We start from the raw sequence: 24,614 nt of genomic DNA, 5'->3' as shown, positions 1-24,614 counted from the left end.
GTCATGGATTGGGTTCTTATGGTTTTACTCAATGTTAAGTTTACATTGACAACCTAGAATTGCTGCATTGATTCAAATTGATTACTGAGGGCAATTAGAGAAGCGAAAAAATATTGAAATTTGAATAGGTCTAAATTGATGATCTTTGATCAACCAGAAAGCAGTAGTTAGTTGTGGTGTTGGTGTTTGGGGGTTTCCCCCATTTTCTTCATTAAAACAGAAAAACAAAAAACAAAAATAGTAAACTAGAAAACGACAACTTTTACTTCAATACATGGAAGAAAGCCTTAAGAATACGACAACAGACCCCCAAGTTCATATTTTTATAGGTTTTCCATGGCTAGATTTCAAATTGTTTATTGGGAAACGTGAAGCTAATGGCTAACATGACAAAGGGCATAGAGATTAAACAAATGGGCATTCAAACCGAACGACAATTCTCAATGGTGTAACAAAGAGTTTGATCCCAGGGCCCCCACTACCACAAAATTTACATCACAAAATTCACATAGCCAGCCATGAAGTCTGGCTGTTGTTTAATATGCAGGTTTGTAAACAAAAAAACCTATATGCTTACCATAAACTACATCACATTAGGAAAATATTGTTCTATGATTGTATATACTGAAAAAGAAGTTGTTGACAATATCGATTTAGATACAATAACAAAAGATTTTAATTTCTCAAAGATTGCATGACACAACTTGAATATGTACACTTTCAATTATGTTGTTTTTTAGGAGCTTTTAATTATGTTGTTCAACATATATTCATTTTGATAATATGTATTTTGTGATTGCATTTAATATGTATTTGTTTTATGTTAAATGTATTTATTTTTTTGATTTGGATGATTTAATGTATACTTTTATTTATAGAAATTGTAGTTTTTGTAAGATAAAAAAAAAATCATCAAAGTTTAAGCTAAAAAATTTAGCTAGCCCACCCTTCGAAAAATTCCAGTTCCGCCCTTGGCGTTGATGGGTTTAGGTTTGAGAGAGAAAAAAAAGAAATTTGTTTGTTTTCTTTAAAAAAAAATTCAATTTAAAAAGTCTTATTAATATTTTATTAAATGAATGTGGCCTCACATGTGCCCCGTCATCACTTCACAGGTTTTCTAGCAGCCAATCTAACAGCAAAGCCACATTGCAACAAATTTTAAAAATGGGGTACTACACTGTTAAAATTGAAAACGCAAGGACAAACATGCCTTAATGGTATAACTTCAGGGTACCAAACTGAAATTAACCTAATTTATTTTGACAGAAATTGAAATTTGTCCTTAAATTCCTTACATTGAAAACTATAGGGGCAAAATTGATTAAATTGAAACGATGGGGACCAAAATGGTAAAAGTGGCAAATTACAGGGATGAAAAATGACTCATTTGTAATGTATGGTAGCAATTCCATGAGCACAAGGAATGCTTGACAAGTCCCACGTTCTGCAAGAACAAGTGTGATTATCCAAGTCCACCACATATTGGTCACCTCTTCCTACATCCACTTGATATTTAGGACCACCAAACCATTGCACAATACAATTACATGCTTCTAACTTTTTGTGTTGGACATGGTCACAAATGTTTTTGCATATTTGATGAGGCCAACTGCTTATCTTGTCCCTCCTCCACTGGATCCTTCTCATCAACAAGCACATGATCATCTCTAGCATTGTGATAATTGGCTTGTCCCTTGCTGTCTTGATACTATTGTTGAAGCTTTCACACAAGTTATTCTGCAACATGTCACACTTAATATGTGTTCTGAAATGAAACTTAGACTATTGTGTTGGTGGCTTCTCAGCAAGCCACTCCCAAGCATTGCTATTTAAGGTCTTCATTACTTCAATTTGATAGTTAAAACAAAGCACATTGGTAGCTCTAGCACATGTCCATAACTGATCCCTCAAAACTTTACCTTTATATGTTTTGTTGAAGTTATCCCATAGGTGCCTCACATCGAATCTTGTCTCAGCATTAGGCATAATGTCTTCAAATGCACCAGACAGTCTTTTTTGCTTGTCAGATATGAAGACCCATCCATGAGAATTGATAATGTCCACATCCTTGGCCAACAAATCAATGAACCATGTCCATGACTCCCTTGTTTCCATCTCAACCATAGCATATGCTAGCACCCAAGTCTCATTATTAGGATCGATCCCAACTGTTGTAAACAACTGTCCACCATAAACCTATTTTAAATGGCATGCATCTAATCCAATAAAAGGCCTGCAATGCATCTTAAACCCTCTCTTTAATGGTTCTAAACAAATGTACAATCGCTTAAAAACAGTTTCACCATCAACAAACTTACAGTGCATCTTTGTTGTGGAGCCAAGGTTTTTGTCTTCCAGTTCATGGCAATAATCCCAGAGCATGGCATATTGCTTAGAAATTGTTCCTTCAATGATTTGAACCGCCTCTGCCTTTGCCATGTAAGCTTTCATCTTATATATACCTTCTTTAAACTCAGAAGAGGCTGAGTTCACTATAGACTGCAGAGGCATTGTGGGATTTGACTGAATCATAGGCAAGAACTTATCTCTCAACCATTTACTTGAGGCTTATGTGTTTTCAAATACTATGATACAATTATGAATAGGTTTATAGTATTTCACCACCAAGCTTCGATGTGTAGGGTTTTTCCAAGCCACATAAATCTGCCATGGACAACTCACTGCTTTATAAACTGCCTTTAGCTTATACTTTTCATTCCTGTTGAAAGTGACATGTTTCCCACTCAACAAGCAATATTCACGAATAGCTTCTCTGAAAACCTTGCAGTAACTGAATATCATTCCAGTATCAAATACAAGGTTTTGTTTGTCTATTTCATGGTTATAGTGTTTGAATTTTTTCCCCTTGCAACTCTTTCATCATCTTTATCTGAATGAACACTTCTTAACTCCTCCTCTTGCTTGATCCCCCTATTCCAATATGATGTCTTGAAAATCTATATAGTGAAAATCCGTAGTTCGAGAATACTGGTCCCTATTTTGACCAGTCTGTGAAGGTTGGTCTTCATTTTGTCCAGTCTGTGAAGGGTGGTCCCCACTTGGATTAACCTGTGAATGTTGGTCTTCACTCTGTGAAGGGTGGTCCCCACCTGGACTAGCCTGTGAAGGTTGGTCCCTACCTACTTGATCCCCTTTATTAACAACACCACATTCACCCTCATTTATCTCTTCATCTTGAAGAGGCTGAAAAATATCTTTAACTGGGGCATGGTCTGTAATCAACTGTTGCAAAAAAATTATTTTTCTCAGCGATCTCCTCAATGTTATCCCCCCTTACTCACTGTCAACAAAACTAGATGCATTTGATAAGGATGTATCACTATCTTCCCATTTTGTTTCACTTGCCATTGCCACACCTTTATCCTTTGAAGACCTTGTAACCTTTGCCCTCTTTGGTGCATCAGGTTCAGCCATTTCTTTACCCTTTAAAGACCTTGTAGTCCTTTCCCTCTTTGGTGCCTCAGGTTCAACCACTTCTTTATCCTTTAAAGACCTTGTAGCATTTCCCTTCTTTAGTGCATCAGCCACTTTTTACCCTTTCCTTCTTTGCTGCCTTAGGTTATGAAAAATTCCTAACATCATTCACTGCTTCTTACTCCATTATCTTCACCTTATGTGGCTCAGGATATTTAGTTGGTTGCACAACATTACTCTTTGTCTTATAAGGAACAAGAAGACTACAATCAGCATATCCTAGATCCTCAATCACCATTGACCTCTGTTTTTGTACCCTAGAACCTTCCACCCTTTGCAGCTCGGTCTGTTTGTGTTTGTTTGAAAAGGTATAAGGGTCATCAGCCAACTGTGTCAAAAATATATCTATATCCCCTACTCTTGAAACACATTCACCTAGGGGTGGTTGCGGTTCGATAACCGCAATTTTACTCAAACCGCAAACCGACCGACTAAACCGCAAAATGCGGTCGGTTACCACGAATTAGCGGTTTAAAACCGCAAGTTTTCAAGCATTCACAAAAATATAAATTTACAACCTAAATAAATAAATACACAACCTTAATTTCTCAAACATATATAAATTCACAATCTCCTCAACTTCTCAAGCATTCACAACCTAAGAAAATTAAAGTTACAATTCCAAGCATTCCAATTAAAGTTAAACTTCTCAAGTATTCCAATTCCAAATCCTTTAAAGTTACAAATCAAAAGGAAAATGCAAAGCAAAATGAATTAAAGTTACAAAAAAAAGAAAAATCTAATTCAAAGTTGATTAAAGTTACAAACGAAAAGGAAAATGCAATGCACCAATGTTACAAACTAAAGCTACAAACTCAAGTGTTGGTGGTGAGTGGATTTGAAGAACCCCGTTGTGTTGTTTGAGCATCAATGTTATCTACAAATAAAATAACATAGTTTAGTACATTTTATTATAAGAAGAAGCATAAATAAACTAATTACTTACAAGTTGTCATATGTTCCATTTCCTTGTATAATTCAACTTCATCATCCGTGCGGCTATACTTTGCGGTTTGCGGTAACCGCAAGTTTTGAAAATCAAATACCGCAACCGCAACCGTAAATGCGGTTCGGTTCTTAATACCGCAAATGCGGTTCGGTTTACCGCGATTGCGGTTTTATTGCGGTAAATTGTCGGTTGGTTTTTGCGGTTTTTCGGTTTAAAATGCCACCCTACATTCACCCATTTTCATAACATCTTCATCAGGCAGAAGCTTTTCTACATAATAAGAGTTGGGAAGCTCATAGTGATATAACACTATACCATCACACCCTAACTCATTAACCATCAAACCAATTTCAAACATAGACATTTGGTCCTTATCGCAAAAATCAATGAAGTCTAGAGTCCCATTTACACACAGGTTGTCACATATAGAACCCCCACGGTTCATTCGAATAGTAAACTTATCATCTTTACCTATAAAGCCACAAAATAGTCAAACCTATAAATAAACAATTGTTGAATACAGAACTGACGAATAAACAAGGACGTAAACAAATGCAGAGGTTTTGGACCACTAAGTATTGTCTGAAATCCAAAGCAGTTTGGTTTGACAAAAAAAGTGGACCTTTTATGCTTTTCCAAATGCAGTGCTTTTTTTAAAATTTTTATTTTATGCTTTTCCCACAACATGACTACAGAAATGGACCTTTTATGCGTTTCCAACAACACAACGACAAAAATGGACCATGGACTACAAATATCACTCTCAAGCACACTTCAAAGCAAATCAAAGGTTCAGAAAAAATAAAACCATAGGCACCCTTTACGACGAAACCAAAAAGCAAGCAGGATTAAAATTTCCTTCAACTTACAGTAACGAGGAGCACGACAACCTCGAGGATGAATACCCCACGACATCTCGAATTACAGCAACCCAGCCTTCTTTGTGCCTTCGATCGATGTGAAATGGGGATTAGGTTTGAATTTGTGGAATCGCTTTCGATTGGGAAATCGATTTGGGTGGGGGTTATGGACGACGAGTATTTGGAAATTGATTTGGGGTTTTTTTTTTTGAATTACAAAGCGCCACGTGTTGTTTGGGCGCAAAACCCATGGACATCAGATGCCGAAAATGCCCTTAAAAAATTGTCCAGCTAGACGCCACGTAGGCGGATAAAGGATTTCCTGACAATCTCACTAACGAAGGGGGCAAATTGTAGGTTTTCCGTGACGTTGAGTATGTACTGGTAAATGTCCCCAAAATCGTGTATGAACTCATAAATGACCTTATATGTTAAGGGGTTTACTGTAGTTTGTCCTAATAATAATATGAACAACAAATGTTTGACATATCGGGTGGAGTGAAGAACTTCATAATATGTCAAATTACCACAAAAATTTAAATATGATGTTTTGTATTTGATATTTCCCTTGGAGATGCTTAGGGTTATGAAGAAAGACCAGAAAACTTTGGGCTTGCCATCAAGTTTTAGGCTAATGGCCCTGTATCTTCTTTTATTTTCAACTATAAAAAGGTCCATCACCCAAACAAATTTTGGCCCCAACCCATCACCATATTTATATAAAACCCTAAATCACCCTTACCCACCCCACCTCCATCTTCTTCTTCATCTTCGAACTCTCTCATTTCTTTTTTTTAATCGAACTCTCTGGTTTCTCTCTTCTTCGACTTTTTCTTCTTCTTCTCTCCTTCTCATTTATGTCTCTCTCTCTCTCTCTCTCTCTCTTCTTCTTCTTCTTCGAGAAATATTACGAATGTGGGGCCATGAATTTCGACTCAAATGTGGGGTACTACTAGAGAAAAATGAGTTTGAACGAAACTCATGAACCTAGTCCAACAATGGAAAGGTAGAGAAAGTTTCTACTCCTTGGGTCTTCCCACACTTACTAACTAGAATGTGGGCCTAGTGGAATGAAACTTGAGCTTCATCTTTAGATTTGGTATAAAATTAAGGACAAACTACGAAAGACCCCCCAAGGTTATTTTCAAGTTCATACCCATATTTAGGGACATTTACAAGTACATACTCTAACTAGCGAAAAACCTACAATTTACCTACTTCGTTACCTAAACCGTCTGTCAATCTATTAAATGCTTGCGTGGCAAAAGTGGGACTTATTTTTTAATGATATGGACTTCCATGTGGACAAAAAATTTATAAAAGAATCTTTTATTTTTTTAAATGAATTTTAAAAATTTTAAAAATTTTAAAAATTTAAATAAAAATAAAAATCCAACAGCCCCACCCTCCCTTACCAACAAAACCCAGCAGCCACCCCTCAACCAAACCAAAGAACCTCTCACAACCCAGCTCACCCAACACAACAACTCGAAATCTTCCTCCTCCGACGCCATCCCCGAGCATAGCCACCATACCCAACCCAGTTGGCTTTCATTGAGAACCTCACATTGATCCCATCCCAACCTCCCTCTTCATGCGATCTCTCTCCAAACAAATAACCTACTGTTAATTAATCCATTGCTAATCTGTCATATATACCTAATCATCAATTCCCATCGCTTTTAGATATGTTTCGATCATTCTCTTCCTTCTCCATAACCTAGAAAATCAAAATCCCCAATTTCAAAATTAAAATTCAGAAAATTGAATTAAAAACTTGAAGAAGAAGTGATTAGGAATTAATATTGTGAATTGGTTTACTTTCCCATTAAATGGAATAAATATTTTACCGATTTGTTAGCAAATTTTGGATTCAACGTAATAGGTTGCTTTTCCTAGAAAATAACACTTGCATTTCCACCCATTTGCCATGGCAACAGGGAAGGGGAGGCAATGGGTGTTACTATTTACATAAATAGTGCATGCTCTAGCAATTTTTTTGTTTATTTTCCACCCATTACCATGGCAACTACTATTCACATGAGATATGAGGAGAGAAATTTGTATAGAGTTTTGGTGTGGGAAGTGAAGAATATGGCTAGGTATTTATATAATTAATATAATTAAAAAAAATATAAAAGTTTTGGTTTATTTTCCTTTTTTTTTTTAATTTAATTTTTTATTTAAATTGGCTTCTAACGTCACTATGACGTTAGCATTAGGTCAGCTTGTCCATGCAAGTCTTGCCTTTGGGCTTGCTCGGGTTGATGGAGCCTAACTTTTGTCCTAGCAAGACTTGGGCACTGGAAACTGAATTGGGGTCTTAAAGGGCCTCTTGTCTTGGTTGGTTGAGCGTAGCACTTGCCCTTGGAAGATTTGAGCGGTGGAAACCGGATTGGGGGCCTAGAGGGCCTCTTGCTTGGGCTGAGGCCGCTTGGTGGAACTGCTTTAAAGAAGACAAAGAACATTCAACAATGTTGGCCTTTTCAACAGTATGACAAGACTTGAGAATTCTCCTCTAAATGCAAGAATTGGAGAATTAGTGTCAAGATTCAAATCCCAAAAATAAAAAAATCTACTCCTAGGTTTCCCAACATCACCATCTTGCTGACATCGTATGGCCGCTGAGGGAAGTACAGAGGGAGAGGTAGTTGATGAGGACGGAGATCTTAATCTTAGTTATGTAAAATGACAGCGAGGTTGGTGGCGATGACCTTAAGGGCGGGGTGCACAAAGGAAAGGTAGGTTAGTGAGGTATGGAAGTAGGCAGTCGGGTGGGTCTCGGAAGAAGGAGAGACGAAGATAATAAAAAAATTTCTTTTGATTTTGAGTTTTTAATTTAATTTAATAATATTATTATACTTTTTTATAATTATTTAAAAAAAATTGAGAATTTTTATATTTTTTTGTTTGTCCATTTGGAAGTCCACATCATTAAAAAAAGAGCCCACGTTCACCACATTAGCATTTGATAGACCTACTAACATTCTAATTGATAGTGAGGCAATTTGTAAGTTTTCCGTGAGTTAGAGTATGTGCTTGTAAATGTCCCCAAAGGTGGGTATAAACGTGAAAATAACCCTATAATTTGGGAGTTCTTATGTAGTTTGTCCTAAAATTAATATAAATAATTTTTTATATTTTATAATTGTGCCTTGGGCTTCGGATTATTTTAAACAACAGCTTTAGGAAATTGCATGAATCTTAGGGCCTATATCTCTTATACACAAGTCAATCGATTTGATTTTTGTATTTTTGTTTGTTTGTTTTATTTATCAAAATCGTAGAATTTCATTAAGAAAATGGTTAATCGTTTTATTAGTCCCTGAACTTAGACTCGATTTGCATTGGAGTCCCTCAATATCCAAAATCGTTCCCGTGATCCTTCAACTTCAGTTTCGTTAGAACAAATGACCCTATCATCAATTATGTTAACTTTTCTGTTAAATGCAAGCGCAAAATGGTAATTTTACATTAAATTGATTAAAATATAAATAAAAAATAAAAAAGCTAAAAAATTAAAATTAAACACTCTCCTTCTCTCCCTCTATCCAGATTTCTACTCTCCCCAAACTTTATTTTTTTGTTGTTGTTTTTTTATTTGAATTTCTTTTATTATTATTTTAAAGATATCATTTTTTATTCATTTTTTTATTTTAATATAAAAATACCATTTCGCCCATACATTTAACAGAAAAAGTTAACAAAATTGACGGCAGGACCATTTGTCATTACAAAAGTGAAGTTAAAGAACCACGTGAACGATTTTGGAAATTGAGGGACTCAAATGCAAATCGGGTCTAAGTTCAAGAACTAATAAAACGATTAACCCTTAAGAAAACCAGCAACTAGTACATCAACTACTAAGCCAGAATCACAAACTGCGGAGGAGCCATAATGTGGCATCGTTAAAATATTACCTTAAAAAATTCCCAAAGATAAAAATTTGATAAAGAAAAATGAGTGCTATGCTCTTCCAAGAATGACAACAAAACAAAGCAATGAAACCCAGAGAAACTAATTGGACGCAGAGTCCGTTGCCAATGCCATCCCCAACCAAAGTGGAGCCGCATCATCTCAAACAAACCTATTCCCTTCTCGTAGACCAAATTTTGCCAGCTAAAGAAAGATATCTAATACTCATGAATCTATCATCAGTGGACGTACATCTTCCACAATATTCCCGACATTACTACCAATCGTCCACTCCTTTTATCATAGCCACCACCTCTTTAGAATCTGAAGCCAAAACAAAACCATTATAACCACAAGCAGCCATGATTCACAACCTCTCCCTTATAGCTGCAAGCTCCGTTTGCAAAACCCCCAGGCTTGTTGGACTCTCACAAGAAAAACCACAAATAAACATCCCATCAGATCTCTGACACTCCCAAGTCCTCTACATATCCCTTCCTTACCCAAAACACCATCACAATTGAAAATAAAAGAATGAGTAGGGGGCTTTATCCACCCTTTAATCGTGATTTTTCATTAATAACCGTCGTAAAGTTTTGTCCCGTTACTTGATCTCTGAATGTTTATTTTTTCCGATTTTTGGCGTATATGATCTCAAAGTATAAAAAAACAAGTTTGACGGTTGGATCGTTGAAACTAGTTTCGTAGAATGCGTATGCCATCAAAACAATATATTCACTAACAATTAAGAGTTTATTTATACTTTTGTTAAATATAGCATAAGATTTTGTAGTATCCACTAGTGTAAATATTTTAAATTGACGATTAAATTAGTTCATTGTATTCATAGGGGGTCAAGGAGTGTAGCTGTAAAAAATCATCAAAATCGGAGTTAAAATAACGGTTAAATCGTGATTTTTCATTTATAACCGTCGAAAAGTTTTATCTCATTACTTGATCTCTGAATGTTTATTTTTTTCGATTTTTGGCGTATATGATCTCAAAGTATAAACAAACGAGTTTGACGGTTGGATCGTTGAAACTAGTTTTGTAGAATGCGTATGCCATCAAAACAGTATATTCACTAACAATTAAGAGTTTATTTATACTTTTGTTAAATATAGCATAAGATTTTGCAGTATCCACTAGTGTAAATATTTTAAATTGACGATTGAATTAGTTCATTGTATTCATATAGGGTCAAGGAGTGTAGCTATAAAAAATCATCAAAATCGGAGTTAAAATAACGGTTAAATTGTGATTTTTCATTTATAACCGTCGAAAAGTTTTGTCCGTTACTTGATCTCTGAATATTTATTTTTTCCGATTTTTGGCGTATATGATCTTAAAGTATAAACAAACAACTTTGACGGTTGGATCGTTGAAACTAGTTTCGTAGAATGCGTATGCCATCAAAATAATATATTCACTAACAATTAAGAGTTTATCTATACTTTTGTTAAATATAACATAAGATTTTGTGGTATCCACTAGTGTAAATATTTTAAATTGATGATCGAATTAGTTCATTGTATTCATATAGGGTCAAGGAGTGTAGCTGTAAAAAATCATCAAAATCGGAGTTAAAATAACTGTTAAATCGTTATTTTTCATTTATAACCGTCATAAAGTTTTGTCCCATTATTTGATCTCTGAATGTTTATTTTTTTTCGATTTTTGGCGTATATGATCTCGAAGTATAAAAAAACAAGTTTGACGGTTGGATCGTTGAAACTAGTTTTGTAGAATGCGTATGCCATCAAAACAATATATTCACTAACAATTATGAGTTTATTTATACTTTTATTAAATATAACATAAGATTTTGTGGTATCCACTAGTGTAAATATTTTAAATTGACGATTGAATTAGTTCATTGTATTCATATAGGGTCAAGGAGTGTAGCTGTAAAAGATCGTGATTTTTCATTTATAACCGTTGAAATTTTTTGTCCCATTACTTGGTCTTTGAATATTTGTTTTTTGCGATTTTTAGGGTATATGATCTTGAAGTATATACAAACAAGTCTGACAGTTGGATCATTGAATGTTGTGTGTATATATATATATATATATATTTATTTACTTATTAAGTAGCTTTAAATTTATTTATTTTGTACGTATAACAATTAAGAAATTGAATAGTATATACATTTATTAAGTAGCTTTAACCTTATTTATATTTTAAATCGTAAAATAAAATAATTTTATTTTTTTATTATTCATAGCAATTATTTTTATAAATATCGTGCTACGAACCAATTTTTCGTCTCTCAAAAGTTTGCGACCAACAGTTCGTCGCGCAAAACTCTAAAAATTTGGGCGGGCACCAAAAATGGGACGCGGGATTAAAAAAAAATTATTTTTAGACTTTGCGCGACCAATATTTTGTGTCACTCAAAACTTTGCGCGACCAATATATATTTTTCGTCGCACAAAAATTTGGGCGGGTACCAAAAATGGGACGCAGGAATTTTTTTATATACTTTTTAGACTTTGCGCGACCAATATGTATTTTTCGTCGTGCAAAATTTCAAAATTTGGGCGGGTACCAAAGATGGGATGTGGGGATTTTTTTTGCGCGACCAATAATCTAGTATTCGTCGCAAGCAAAACTTCGCGCGACAAATATGTTTCGTCGTGCAAAACATTGAGCGACTAATAATCCAATATTTTTCGTCACGCAAAGTGATACGGTTTTTAAAATGAAAATAACTCCTCCACCATTTTTCCAATGTCTTTCTCTTATCTCTCCTCTCTCTTTCCCTCTCCCCAAATCCCACCATTTCTCTCACACTCACTCCTCTCACTTAATCTCTCATCATCTCTCTCTTCACTATCTCTCACTCTCACTCACTCTTTCATCTCTCTTTTTCACTATCTCTCATTCTCTATCACTATCTTCTCTAATTCTCTCACACTCAATTCTCTCTCTCATTCTCACTCACTCTCAATCTTGCCAAAACGTATATTCTCTCCGAATTTTAAATTTTTTTCATTAATATGTGTTTTTGGAGTTAGTTTTGAGTTTGTGTGGGGAGGGATTGGAGTTTGGGTTGGATTTGTGGTATAACAATTTTAGGGGAGATTTTCCCTTCTTTTTTTTTTTGTTGTTGTTGTTATTTGACCTTTTTTTTTGGTAGGGAATCATCAAGACTTTGATGGCTAAAGTTGAGGATTAGGAAGCTATCAAAACATATCCTCCGCCACTACCACCACAATACGCTTGTATTAGGATTTTATTATTGTACTTTGTTAATTTATGTGTACATTTTGAATATTATATACATATTTATTGGATAATTTGATCACTATTTTTCATATGTAATTTTATTTTGAATATGTCAATTTAAATTAAAGTAATTAAAAAATATCATACAATTAAATTAAATTTAAAAAGTAAAAATTTGAAAAAATTAATATAAATTTAAATTAAAGTAACGAAAAAAATCATACAATTAAATTAAATTTAAAAAGTAAAAATTCGAAATAATTAATATAATTAAATTAATATTAAAGAAATAATAAAACAAAAAGTCAAAAACCAAAATATTTCGTCGCGCAAATATTTGCGCGACATTAGTATTCGTCACGCAAAACTCTAAAAATTTGGGCGGGTACAAAAAAAGGGACGCGGAATTTTTTTTTTAATTATTTCGTTGCTCAAAACTTTGTGCGACCAATGTTTTTCGTTGCGCAAAACTTTGCGCGACCAATATGTTTCGTCGCACAAAGTCACTTTGCGCGACCATTATGTTTCACTTTGTGCGACCATTATGTTTTTGTCTTCTAGATGAAGGAACACATACTCAAACTTCTTCACAGAGGAAGAACACTCGTGGCCGAACTATGGGGGCTGGCACTTGTGATGTTGTGAAAAAGAGGAAGAGTTTGATTCCAATACGGATGGATCCATCCCAGAAATTGGTGGCGACTATTAAGGCTCAGAAACTGTTCCTCTTTGAGATTGGGTTAATCACTCGCAATAAAGCTCCGTTGAATGTTTTAGGGATGAAAAAAGTGAGCTTGGAGACGAAGAAAGATATGGCTTTGGGTTTGCAGGTATTCTTATCTAATTCTTCATTGATTATAATTTAATTTTGTTCATCTAGCTCTCTTTTTTCAATTCTGCATTGTATTCTAGTGGGAACTAAAAAATTTGTTCTTCAATGTCTCTATTTGCATTGAAAATTATAATTAATACTTGTTTTGTTTATGGTTAATTGATATTAGTTCATGTTTGATGTGGACTTAACGGATCCAGATATATGGAAATTTATTATTGACCATATGCACTCAACTTATAAAGAATGGAAAGCAAAGCTCCACAGACACTATAAGCAATATGCTTCTAACCCTGATCTTGCACGAGAAACACCTTCTCCTGAAAATATATTTGGTACCCGAAGGACTCTAGAAGAGTGGCATTATTTGGTTGATACGTTGTACACAAATGAGCAATATCAGGTATCTAATGTAACATCTGCAGTTTTCATTTTTTGATTAGGAACTTATTCTAAGTATCAAATAGAAAAAAAGAAATAACAATTCATGTATTTAATCAAAACAGAAACGCTGTGAGACCAATGCTGAGAACAGAAAAAAGAAAGAGTTTGGTCACTTTAAATGTTTCTTTATTTATTATATTGTAATACTTTCAAGTATTTCTCATTTTCTTTTTGTTGGGAAAATGTAGAAGGGTGAAAATCCTACATCATTAGCAATTGGAACAACATGCATATTCTTAAGAGTAAGAGCATGTGGATCAATGAGGCTGCTGAAATTAAAGGGGTAAGGAATACATAAACCTGCTGACAATTTACTATTGACTTGCATAATCTGCAATCCAAAAAATCAGCTGATTGGTCATGCAAGTTTTTGACAACCCATTATTTTAGATGCTAATTGTGTACTTTGGTTTTAGCATCATATAAAGACTTTATCCATTGCAAATAGAACTAATTAATTAGAAACACAATGAAGATGTGTCTGAGTTTTCTAAATTTTCCATTATCTTATATATTGACGACCAAAAAAAGTGCATGCTAAGATTGTTTTGAAACAGAGCTGCTGCAGTTGTACTTCTCTTCCTCTTTTGGAGGCCCAATTCCAAACACCTATTAAACAAATTCAGTTCTAATAACCCGTTGTGCTCTTAGAAGTTAAAATTTAGGCCCAATTATAAGGGGGCCATGTTGCTGGGCAAATATTTATAATCCCTGTTTTTGGAAGTTTCTTGTTTGTATTGTTCCTGCTTTCAGGAGATGCAGAAAAAGATCTTATAATATCTGTGAGTATTTTCAAACTTTCTGCAATCTGCATATCCAAAGAGATCTATTCCATTTTTTATGTGCCTTTTCCTTTTATTATTTGCTTCAAGTTGAAAACGAAATTTTTGTTTGTGACTGTTTGATTAGGATAATTGGCATTGCTGGTTTATGAATACAATTGGTCGTATTGGCATCCCATTTACCTCATCCTTTTTATGCACTTATATATATTGACATATCTTTATTTTGCTTCTTTTTGTAGAAGAAGATGAATGAAGAGTATGAGAAGGCCAAGCAACAAGTGGCAGAAAGTTCAGGAACTCCACTAGATCAAGTCACACTCCCTATCCCACAACAGTTAGAGATCATGACTGTAGAACTTGGGGTTGCAAAGGGCAAGAGGATTCGAGGCTTGGGTTCTAGTCTTCGAGTGGAGAGTTCGCATAGTGGTGGAGTTGCCTCTTCTTTTGCTACAGAGCAAAAGGTTGAAGAACTTCAAGGCACAGTTGGTGAGTTGAAAGGCACAATAAGTGAGCTTCAGGGCACAGTGGGTAAACTTTTGGATGGCATTGAGTAGATGCGAACCCATGATGGTCATCCACCCTCATGTTTAGGTGTTCCGTCCCAACATGTTGGTGATTCTCCTTGTGATGATGATCAAGGTAATAGTGGTGGTTCATGTAATGTTTATGCGGATCTCGATAATGTTGAAAATAGTCACTAGGTTATGTGTACATCTACATACATGATGGTTTTTGTATTTAGCCTACCTTGGGGGTTCTAGGGGCTTTTGTATCTAGCTACTTGATGGTTTTTGTATCTAGCATATCTTGGGGGTTTTTGTATCTAGCATACATTGATGTGCGCTTAAACAGCTAGTATCTTTTGAATAGTAATTATGCTATTTCTATTCATTTCATCTATTTACTGTTTTTCAAAAACTTTATGGATTAAATAATATTCTGTTAGAAAGCTTGAAATATAAATAATTATTTTATTTATTTTAAAAAAAATTCAATACATGTGTACATCTACATACATGATGGTTTTTGTATTTAGCCTACCTTGGGGGTTCTAGGGGCTTTTGTATCTAGCTACTTGATGGTTTTTGTATCTAGCATATCTTGGGGGTTTTTGTATCTAGCATACATTGATGTGTGCTTAAACAGCTAGTATCTTTTGAATAGTAATTATGCTATTTCTATTCATTTCATCTATTTACTGTTTTTCAAAAACTTTATGGACTAAATAATATTCTGTTAGAAAGCTTGAAATATAAATAATTATTTTATTTATTAAAAAAAAATTCAATACACTTTTTGGCAACGAATTAGTTTTCGTCGCTCAACTAACAATACCAAGATCTACAGATTTGGCGACCATTCTGTTTCGTCGCTCATTCTGAAAATAACCAAACCAACTAACATATGCCACAAATAAAATACATCTTTCGTGACCAAAACATTCGTCGCTGAAATGTTCAGGCGACCAAACATTTATTTCATCGCCAAATAATTCCATGTTCATGCGGAAATTTTTGGTATTTTGGCGGCAACTCACTCTTGATAGGTGACCAACTTAGAGATATTTAGCGACGAAATTTTGTTTCGTCGCATGGTATCTTTAGCCACGAGCTTTCAAAGACGACCTTGGCGACAAAAAATATTCGTCGCTATTTATATTTGGCGACGAACTTTGCTGTTATTGCGACCATCTTGTTTCGTCGCTAAAAGGGATTTTCCTTGTAGTGTGATTTTAAGAAATCCATGATGCATGAGTTTGATATGTCTGATCTTGGATTGATGCACTATTTTCTTGGTATAGAAGTAGTACAATCTAGTGCCGGAATATTTATTTCACAGAAGAAATATGTTCAAGAGATCTTAGACAGGTTTGAGATGAAGGATTGCAATTCAATTTGTACGCCAACTGAAATTGGTTTGAAACTAGTGAAGAATTTTGGGGAGAAGAAGGTTGATCAAACTCTCTACAAACATATTGTAGGAAGTCTGATGTATCCGACAGCAACTAGGCTGTACATACAACACACAGTGAGTCTCATTAGCAGATATATGGAGTGTCCAGAAGTGCCTCATTTGGCGGTAGCAAAAATAATTTTACGTTACCTAAAGGGCACAATCGATTTTGGAATATTATACAAGAAAGGAGCTAAATCAGGTTTGTTTGGCTTCACTGATAGTGACTATGCAGGAGACCCAGATGATAGGAGAAGCACCTCAGGTTATGCATTTATAATGGGAGCAGGAGCTATTTTATGGTCATCCAAAAAACAACAGATTGTCACTCTGTCAACCACCGAAGCTGAGTTTATTGCAGCAGTAGCCTGTCAAGCTATTTGGTTGAGGAGGATACTTGAAGAATTACGTGGTTTGCAAGAAGGTCCAACCCCTGTCTATTGTGATAACAATTCAGCAATCAAGTTGTCCAAGAATCCACTTTTACATGGCAGAAGCAAACACATTGATGTTCGCTACCATTTCCTGCGCGACCTCACAAAGGATGAAACAATTGATTTAATCTACTGTATAAGTGAAGATTAGGTGGCTGATATTCTAACCAAGCCTCTCAAATTACCGGCGTTCTCGAAGCTAAGGAAATTTTTAGGAGTTTGCTCTGTGAAGGACATTGCTTGAAGATAGAAGCTATAGTGCACGTTGAAGGTTTCTCTCTAAACTGATTGTTCAAGGAACATTTAGTTGAAGGGAGGGTGTTAAGATTTTAACTAGTTACAACAGTTGTTTTTTAATTAAATAAACTGATTATCCTATTATGTAGGAAGTCATGTTGCACGTTGTTATGTTTACCAAGTCTTTAGGAGTTTCCCAAGTAGTGGAGCAGTTTGTTAGTGGTGTCAGTAATGTATTAAGTTAGTAGGAGTCATGTCCTTGAATTTAGCATAGCCTGGTGATGTAACGTTCTATTTAAGTTCAGCTTTGTCAATATACAAATTACGCTTTCCAGCACCTCTTCTCACCAGTGTTTGGATTTTTAGTTTAACTCTACACAGACATGCAAAATTTGGCGGCCAAAGATATCATCCCATATTCTCGCAAAGTGCTTTGAAGATGCCTTACTTGATATGATATGAAGGAAGTAGCTGCAGCTACAAGTAATTAATGAAACAACCAAGCATCATATATAAGTAATTAATAATGAGCAATATGCTACTAGTTCTTATTAATAATAAGTAATTCATACTGTCATATGAATAATTAATAATAACACACTCACGTTTTATTAGAGAGATGATATACAATTTCGTACATAAATAATGTGGTCCCTCTAATAAGGTAGGGACTCTGTCAATTTGCTAACTAGATCCAAGAAAATTACCCAGATTTCATCCCAATCTTCTTTCGTACTTCCCTGATTGCCATAAATGAGATAATGATCAATATGGGCAGGCATATCCAAAATAGTTCCCTTTTCACACAATCATTTTGCTTTCTATACGACATGTTCTTTTTTTGGTCTAATTATATACGACATGTTCAATACAAACTTTTTGCTAAACAGAAGGCCCGACACACGAAAACTATTCTATAATTTTTCTCTATTTTGGTAGGACGATCAATAGTATGGGAAATTATTCTCACTTTCGAAGTCATCTCATTTGGCTTCCTACGTCTCTAATTACAATGAGTGAGATAATTGAGATGGGCATTGTCTAAGCTTGACTTTGTGTAATATGCGATGAGCAACTCCATTACATCAACAACAAGAAAATTTATTGCAATGTCACGTGGTGTATAAAATTCAATACTCCAAAACCTTCCCTTTCTTAAAAAAAAAAACCAACGAGGCAATCACAACTTGCACCAACACAAACAACTCTCTCTGTCTCTATCTCTGTCTCTGTCTCTCATGGAACTTAGGCTGTCTTAGAGTCAGCCCATTTTTCTTCCCTACTCCTCTAATTGCAATGGATGAGATAGTTGAGATGGGCATAAGCTTGACTTTGTGTAAGGTGAAGGGTGGAAAGTTGTCCAAAGTAATCCCCTTTTTTTGGGGGTACATTATTACCCTTTTTTGAAGAAACACTAATTCATCACAACTTGCACCAACACAAACAACTCTTCCATCATCCTAAATTAGAGTCAGCTCATTTTTCTTCCTACTTGAGATAGGCATAGCCGCATAGTCAAAGCTTGACTTTGTGTAGTTGTGCCAAAGGTTATTCCCTTTTTTGGTACAATATTGCATTGCTTAGAAGAAACCATAAATGATTGCCCTTAAGAAAGAGTATATTCATATCCCCATGCCAAAACTAGACTATTACGAATCTATGAAAATTATATCACAATGTCACGTACTGTTACTTTAAAATTGAATACTCCAAGAAGGCAAGGACAACTTGAACCAACACAGACAACTCTTCCACCATATCCCTCTCTCTGTCTCTCATGGGTTCCTTTGATGATGACTGTGCAGAGCAGCCCTTGTCTCCGCCAGGCCGTCTCTTCCTCCATCCCCGATGGAACCTAACAATCCACTGCGCCATCGGCTTCAAGAACCCTATAGATATAGACGCCATCAAGTCCCGCCTCAAAAACTCCCTCCTTCTCTCCCACCCCAGATTCTCAAGCCTCGTGGTCCGGGACTCCCGCGGCGTCGAGCACTGGCAAAAAGCAACCCACATTGAGCTCGACCGCCACATCATCATCCTCCACAACCCCGTCTCTACCGCATCACAGCCTGTTGACCATGATACTGCCGTCAACGACTACTTGGCTGACCTCTCCATCAGCTCTGGGCTAAGCACTGACAAACCCTTGTGGGAATTGCACCTTCTCATGGCTCACAACTGCTGCGTGTTTCGACTCCACCATGCTTTGGGAGACGGGGTTTCGCTCATGTCTCTGTTCTTGGCCGATTGTAGGAGAGCCGACGATCAAGAAAAGTTCCCAACTTTGGCTTATGGGAAGAAGAGGGACAAGAAAAGAGTGAATAGTAGTAGTGGAAAGGGTTGGTGGGTTTTGTTGATAGGGTTTTTGAGTATGGTGTGTTCCAACTTGGTGTTTGTGGTGGAGCTTGTGATGAGGAGCTTGTGGGTTTGTGACAGCAAAACAGAGATCAGTGGTGGCGATGGGGTTGAGCTGTGGCCTAGGAAGTTGGCCACTGCTCGGTTTAGGCTTCAGGACATGAAGCTCGTCAAGAAAGCTGTTCCGAATGCGGTAATTTGATTAATATATATATGACTTTGCATGAGAAATCTTTTTATTTTTTATTTTTCAAAAAGGAGGTTTTAATTATAACTTTTCTCCCACCATGCAGACAATCAACGATGTTCTTTTTGGTGTGCTTTCATCAGGACTTTCAAGATACCTGGAACACCGAACACCAAATGGTAATTAAAAGTGCTTTTGATATTTACCGTGCAAATCAAATATTAGGGTGGTATGAAATTCAATTCAATTTGTCCAAATCGATTAATTTAATTCAATCCAATTCAATTTTAATTCGTTTTGAGGATTTGGAGAATTGGATTGGATCCGTAATTTTCAAAACCGTCATGATTATCATAATCCAATCAAATCCAATCCGATCCAATCTAGTTAGTTTTAGGTTTATTTTGCTATTGTAGGTATTTGTCGTTGAAAATGTTATGAATATTTTAAGTCATTTAATGGAGTTATGTTTATTATATAATCAAAATAATTTTCTTTAATATTTCATTTATATTTTACATTTATGTCTATTATATCTTTGATTATATTAAACATAAGGATAAATATTAAATATGTATCATTATTGTCTTTTTCTATTATCAAAACCGATTATCCAATTCAATCCAATCCAATATCAATTGGATCGGATCGGATTGGATTTAAACATCTAATATGATTGGACCAGATTGAAAAAATCACAATCCAATTTATATTGGATCATATGTGGATTAACTAAATTGTATTGATTTTGAACCGACGTACACCCCTATCAAATATAAGTCACAATTATGAAGGGGTAGCAATTCAATACTAATTAGTCACAGACATATATGCATAAATACTTTCTGATTTTGTGTAAGTTAATTACTGTAGCATGTCATATTCATTTTTTTTTTGTGAGATAACTAAATTTGTAACGGGTTGGAGTAGTGAAAAAATGATCAGTCCTAAGATGAGATAGCTAAATTAACTAAACCCAATTGTTTTTGTCATCATCAGCTTTGCCTGAGGGGCTTCAAATTACAGGGCTAGCAATGGTAGATCTAAGAGAGCAACTTGGATTGCAGGTTTGTTGTAACTTGCAACCCTATGACTTGTTAATTAATTCTCTCTTTATTTTTCTCATGAAATGATCGAAATTAATTTCAACTCCTGGTGGTTGGATGGAAATGAAACGAAACTGATCAGGAACTATCCGATATGATGAAAAGCAATTCACCAAGACTAAGTTGGGGTAACAAGTTCGGCATGATTCTCCTACCTATTTATTATCATAAAAGCAACGGCCCTGATGATGATCCTCTGGTGTATCTGAAGAGAGCTAAGGTGATGATTGACAGGAGGAAACAATCTCTACAGGCTCATTTCTCATACAAAAGTATACTTTCTACAATGCCCTACTTGGGAGCAAAGGTGATCAAATTCAGGATTAAAAAAAAAATGCATGCAGGGTTAAGTTCACCTTCCAATTTGAATATTGAAATTTTTTACTTTTTTACTGCATGCAGGTTACTGCCTGGCTTAATTACAAGATCCTTTGCAATACAAGCTTCTCTATCTCAAATATCATTGGCCCAGAAGAGGAAATTACAGCCGCAGGCAACACAGTAACTTATCTGAGAGTGAATTCAACTACCCTTCCACATGTACTGCCCTCAAAACAAGATCATAAATGTATGTCTTTCTATATTTTATCATTTATGGTCTGAATGTTTTTGCTGATTGGTAAATGCAGGCGCTCACAATGCACATGGTGAGCTATGCTGGAAGAGTAGACATGCAAATTTCGGTGGCCAAAGATATCATCCCTGACCCGGCATTTCTCGCAAAGTGCTTTGAGGAGGCCTTGCTTGATATGAAGGAAGCCGCCAGCTGCATTGCAAGTTGCAACCATGAGTAATTAACCAAGAACCACAAGTAATGGATAATGAGTCACATCATGTGATATTACATTTTTTATTTTAAAACCTTCATGCTCTTTTTACTTCTTAATTAACACTCAAATGAACAATTAATATCATCCAAATCTTCTGCCATTAAGGAAAGGGGTGGTGATAATCTAAATATTAATTTCCTTTTGATACAATAATTTTGCTTTCTATAACGACAGCAAAAACAACCCAATAACTCCACCCTGTATCAAAACCACAAGGCCAGCAAAGACCACCGAAACATGGAGAGCCACATAGGAGAGAGCAAGGAAACCAGAGCCAACGACCCTTCTTCTTCTTCTTTATCTCTCTGTATGTGTTCGTCGGCAGCTGACAAGTTCTCCGACGAGCCCATAACCCCAATTGGTGGGTTCTTCCTCCAACCCCAAATGGACCAAATAATCCACTGCACCATGGGCTTCAAAAACCCCATTGACATCGCCGCCATTAAATCCCACCTCAAAACCTCCCTCCTTCTCTCCCACCCCAGATTCTCCAGCCTCATGGTCCGCGGGCCCCGAGGCCTCAAGCAATGGCACAGGACCTCCCATGTCGACGTCGACCACCACGTCATCGTCGTCCACAACCCCGTCACCGCGTCATCAAACTTTGACCACGAGGCCGCGGTCAATGCCTACTTGGCCGACCTCTCCACCAGCTCTGGCCTCAGCGCCGACAAACCCCTGTGGGAATTTCACCTCCTCATGGCCCACAACTGCGGCGTCTTCCGCATCCACCACGCTCTGGGAGATGGGGCTTCGCTCATGTCTCTGTTCTCGGCGAGGTTCAGGGGAGCTGAAGAGGAAGAAAAGCTTCCGGCTTTGGGCTCCGTCGGGAAGAAGAAAAACAGAGTGAATGGTGAAAAGGGCTGGTGGGTTTTGTTGATTGGGTTTGTGGGTATGGTTTGGTTCAGCTTGATTTTTGTGGTGGAGTTTGCGTTGAGAAGCTTGTGGGTTTGTGACAGAAAAACAGAGATAAGTGGCGGCGATGGAGTTGAGCTCTGGCCTAGGAAGCTGGCCACTGCTCGGTTTAAGCTTCAGGACATGAAGCTCGTCAAGAAATCTGTTCCAAATGCGGTAGTTGATTTGCTAATTCTTCTGTTTTTCTTCTATAATGGGTTTGGTTGGTTCCTTTTCAAATTATTTTTCTTTAGAAAAAGAGAAAAGGGTTTTGACTGAAAATTCTATGCCACAATGCTGCAGACCATCAATGATGTTCTTGTGGGGGTGGTTTCAGCAGGGCTATCAAGATACCTAGATCACCGAACACCAAATGGTAATTAGAAATTGATGATGTGCACTTTTACTTCCCATTTGAAACAGATATCAATGGCATTCAATCACCGTAACCAAAAGTTAGCTAAACCCAGTTGTTCTTCTCACCAGGTTTGCCCGAGGGGCTTCGAATTACAGGGGTGGTTTTGGTAAATTTAAGAGAGCAACATACATTGCAGGTCTGCTCTAAATTCTAAACTTGCATAGTTTTGTTTGTGCTATGTATTTCAATGGGTTGTTTTTGTTTTCCTTATGAAATGAACAATCTGATCAGGAACAATCAGATTTGATGAAAGGCAACTCTGGATCGAGTTGGGGTAACAAATTCAGCACGTTTCTCCTACCTATTTATTATAAAAAAAGTTCTGAAACTGAACCTCTGGAGTATTTGAGGAGAGCTAAGGTGATTATGGACCGCAAGAAACAGTCTCTGGAGGCTTTTTTCTCATACAAAATTGGGTCTATTTTAATGACCTATTTGGGAGCAGAGGTGAGGATCATCAAAATGCAGTTTTCAAACAAGAAAAGAATACATTTACAACTTTTTTTTCCATTGAACTGCAGATTGCTACATGGCTACTTTACAGGATTGTCTGCAACACTAGCTTTGCTATCTCAAATATACTTGGCCCACAAGAGGAAATTGCAGTTGGAGGAAACCCTGTAACTTACCTCAGAGTGAATACATCTAGCCTGCCCCATGTATACCCCAAAAATTCACGTTAAAGTTTCTAAATTGTCAATTTAGGGTATGAAGGTTTTTGCTGATTCGTACATGCAGGCACTTACAATGCATATGGTAAGCTATGTGGAAAGAGCAGACATGCAAATTTCGGTTGCTAAAGATATCATTCCTGACCCGGAATTTCTTGCAAAGTGTTTTGAGGAGGCCTTGCTTGATATGAAGGAAGCAGCCCATTGTGAAACAAATGATTGATTTGTTAGAAAGTTGTTGGACAACAACTAAGCTTAAGCTGAACTAAGCTTAAGCTGTTAGGAATTGAGTCAATAATGTAGATCAATAACGTTCTTCCTACGTGCAACATGTATTCTGTACATGGAGAGACATACATAATGCGTCATGAATGTATATGAAGTTAACAAAACTGAAATTAAAACGTAGAGATATGCATGGTTCGGTTCGATCCACCTCCACCCCTCAATTGTTGACTGAACCATCACCATTGTGCCAAACCAATCTTGTCGGTGTCGGTTTGTTGCCTTCAGTCTTAAAGAAATTAATTGGGTCGTTAGATCTGAAATAAATTGGGCGACTAAAGGACTGTAGTACGGTTGCCTTGATGTCAAAAGTGAACTTATGTCGACATGTCAATGTTTGGCGAGGTGTCAGAAAACTATTAGTCTATAGTACCACGTCATCTGTACAACAGAACTACCCTATAATTTCTCTTGATGTATATGTGTTGCGTTTACCCAAGTGCAAGTAGTCACACGTAGTAATAATCTTGGAAGTCCAAATATCATATTCTCAAGGAGTAGGTTGGCAAATGTCTGCACACAAAGAAATAATTAAATGTACCAAAATAAAAATGACAAGCAAAATGAAAAAGTAAATTTGATTTGATTGAGTTTTAAAATGAAATATCAATAATGGAAATGTTAAGGCATCAATGTTCAATTCTTTAAGCAAAATATGTTCATGCTTTTTAGTGCCTGTTTGACATTGCTTATTTGTTGTGATAAGTGATTTTTTTAATAAAAAAATTTGGAA

General features: G+C 36.1%; 2 protein-coding genes across 3 annotated transcripts; both read left to right on the top strand.

Annotated features, from left to right (window-relative positions):
- Positions 1-18,734: 18,734 nt before the first annotated feature.
- Positions 18,735-21,918, top strand: LOC103335247 (wax ester synthase/diacylglycerol acyltransferase 11-like). Of its 2 annotated transcripts, XM_089055477.1 has the most exons (7): positions 18,735-19,683; positions 19,784-19,856; positions 20,677-20,744; positions 20,866-21,090; positions 21,186-21,323; positions 21,413-21,594; positions 21,788-21,918. In XM_089055477.1, the coding sequence occupies exons 1-6, from the start codon at positions 18,913-18,915 to the stop codon at positions 21,575-21,577; spliced, it is 1,440 nt and encodes a 479-aa protein (XP_088911603.1). In that variant the 5' UTR covers positions 18,735-18,912; the 3' UTR covers positions 21,578-21,594; positions 21,788-21,918. The 2 variants fall into 2 exon arrangements, with proteins under 2 accessions (XP_088911603.1, XP_008236478.2); XM_008238256.2 differs by lacking the exon at positions 21,788-21,918 and having other exon boundaries at positions 21,413-21,669.
- Positions 21,851-24,025, top strand: LOC103335245 (wax ester synthase/diacylglycerol acyltransferase 11-like). The gene is made up of 6 exons (XM_008238255.3): positions 21,851-22,684; positions 22,811-22,883; positions 22,994-23,061; positions 23,157-23,372; positions 23,447-23,584; positions 23,664-24,025. The coding sequence occupies exons 1-6, from the start codon at positions 21,851-21,853 to the stop codon at positions 23,817-23,819; spliced, it is 1,485 nt and encodes a 494-aa protein (XP_008236477.2). The 3' UTR covers positions 23,820-24,025.
- Positions 24,026-24,614: the final 589 nt, after the last annotated feature.

Source organism: Prunus mume, linkage group LG6 (genome assembly GCF_029339155.1).
Source record: "Prunus mume cultivar Tortuosa linkage group LG6, ASM2933915v1, whole genome shotgun sequence".
Lineage (NCBI taxonomy): Eukaryota > Viridiplantae > Streptophyta > Magnoliopsida > Rosales > Rosaceae > Prunus > Prunus mume.
The sequence above is the reverse complement of the archived record's forward strand: the minus strand, read 5'-3'. Positions and strand labels throughout refer to the sequence as shown.

Coding starts and splice junctions, on each gene's coding strand:
- LOC103335247 (XM_089055477.1), top strand. CDS start 18,913: ATGGGTTCCTTTGATGATGACTGTGCAGAGCAGCCCTTGTCTCCGCCA. Junction 19,857..20,676: donor GGAACACCGAACACCAAATG/GTAATTAAAAGT, acceptor TGTCATCATCAG/CTTTGCCTGAGGGGCTTCAA. Junction 21,324..21,412: donor ATTCAACTACCCTTCCACAT/GTACTGCCCTCA, acceptor TGGTAAATGCAG/GCGCTCACAATGCACATGGT.
- LOC103335245 (XM_008238255.3), top strand. CDS start 21,851: ATGGAGAGCCACATAGGAGAGAGCAAGGAAACCAGAGCCAACGACCCT. Junction 22,685..22,810: donor AGAAATCTGTTCCAAATGCG/GTAGTTGATTTG, acceptor ACAATGCTGCAG/ACCATCAATGATGTTCTTGT. Junction 22,884..22,993: donor AGATCACCGAACACCAAATG/GTAATTAGAAAT, acceptor TCTTCTCACCAG/GTTTGCCCGAGGGGCTTCGA.